Source organism: Leiobunum rupestre, chromosome 5, assembly GCF_980474605.1.
Source record: "Leiobunum rupestre chromosome 5, qqLeiRupe1.1.hap1, whole genome shotgun sequence".
NCBI lineage: Eukaryota > Metazoa > Arthropoda > Arachnida > Opiliones > Sclerosomatidae > Leiobunum > Leiobunum rupestre.
Window position 1 is genome coordinate 3,573,198 of NC_143388.1, and position 1,360 is coordinate 3,574,557.

The 1,360-nt window shown below is 41.5% G+C and overlaps 1 protein-coding gene across 1 annotated transcript; it reads left to right on the forward strand.

The window, feature by feature from the left end:
* The first annotated feature begins 207 nt into the window (after positions 1-207).
* Positions 208-999, forward strand: LOC149943359 (uncharacterized). The gene has a single exon (XM_090176051.1). The coding sequence runs from the start codon at positions 208-210 to the stop codon at positions 997-999; it is 792 nt and encodes a 263-aa protein (XP_090032177.1).
* The last annotated feature ends 361 nt before the right edge of the window (positions 1,000-1,360 follow it).

Consider the following 1,360-nt stretch of genomic DNA (forward strand, 5'->3'; position numbering starts at 1 on the left):
GAGCGTGAAACCAAAAGGTTAAGCCCAGCTTTTTTAGCTATGAGAACGCTGTTTGGGTGGACTTTGCAAGGGAATTCTTCCACTTTAATTCTATCAACAGCCGTTCAGGAGACAATTTCGATGACTATGGCCACGGTAGAAAATTAACTCTTCTCGAATATCAGAGCTTTTTGGGAATTAGAAACTCTACGGGTGAAAGAGCGAGAAATGGTACCCGATAAGGGTGATGTAGAGGTTTTAAAAGAATTTGAGGAAACTGTAAAAGTTGTCGATGGCCGTTATCAGGTGACTCTCCCCTGGAAGTCAAACATTGAAATGCTGGGTGACAATTACGGAATTGCCAAAAAACGAACTGAACAGTTGTTTAAACGGTTCGAAAGAAATACAATATTGCACGAACAATATCGAGAAGTAATTCAAGAGCAAATAGACCAAGGAGTCGTAGAACGCGTACCGAATGATGTCATCTCTCAAAACGTGACGAGTTATTTACCACACAAAGAGGTAATTCGGAAGGACGTAGAAACTACACGCGTTAGAGTAGTTTTTGACCCGTCGTCACACGCATTTGGGAAACTATCTGTAAATGATTGCCTAAATCCTGGACCTAATATGAATCACGATTTATTGAACCTCTTGGTTAGATTTCGGATAAATCCTGTCGCTTTCACCGCGGATTTGGAAAATGCTTTCCTGCAAATTTTATTGGATCCGAAAGACCGAGATGCCTTTAGATTTCTATGGAAGTCCGGAGAAAATGAAAAAGACTTTGATACTTATCGGATGACTAGAGTCCCTTTCGGGGCCAATTGTTCCCCATTCTTGCTGAACGCGACAGTGGATTATCATTTAAAGATAAATGAGAATGAATACCCAGATGCTTGCAATATGATTAGGAACCGGAAATACGTAGACGACCTTCTTGGAGGTGGAAACACTGTAGAAGAAGCAAGAAAATTGTCCCTACAGTCACGAGATATATTTAAAAGCCGAAGATGAATCTTCGAAAGTTTCAAACCAATTCAGGAGAATTAAGAATAGCCTGGGTGGATGACGGTGTTCATCAAGGGGAAAACAAACCGGAAGTCAAGGTTTTAGGATTACATTGGGAGACAGAGCCAGACACGCTGTGTATTAACACTTCGTCAATTACGGAAAATCAGGGGCTGAATACTAAACGAGGAATATTACAAACCGTAGCCAAAATCTACGACCCAATGGGCCTCATAGCGCCTTTTACAATCCGAGGTATATTACTTTTTCAAGAACTCTGGAAGGAGAAGAAGCTCTCATGGGATGACGTCCTACCGGAAAACACGATTTCGAAATTCACGCAATGGTGTAGGGAGCTTCCAGTGTT

Excerpts from the sequence above, each read along its gene's own strand:
- LOC149943359 (XM_090176051.1), top strand. The coding sequence starts at position 208 with ATGGTACCCGATAAGGGTGATGTAGAGGTTTTAAAAGAATTTGAGGAA.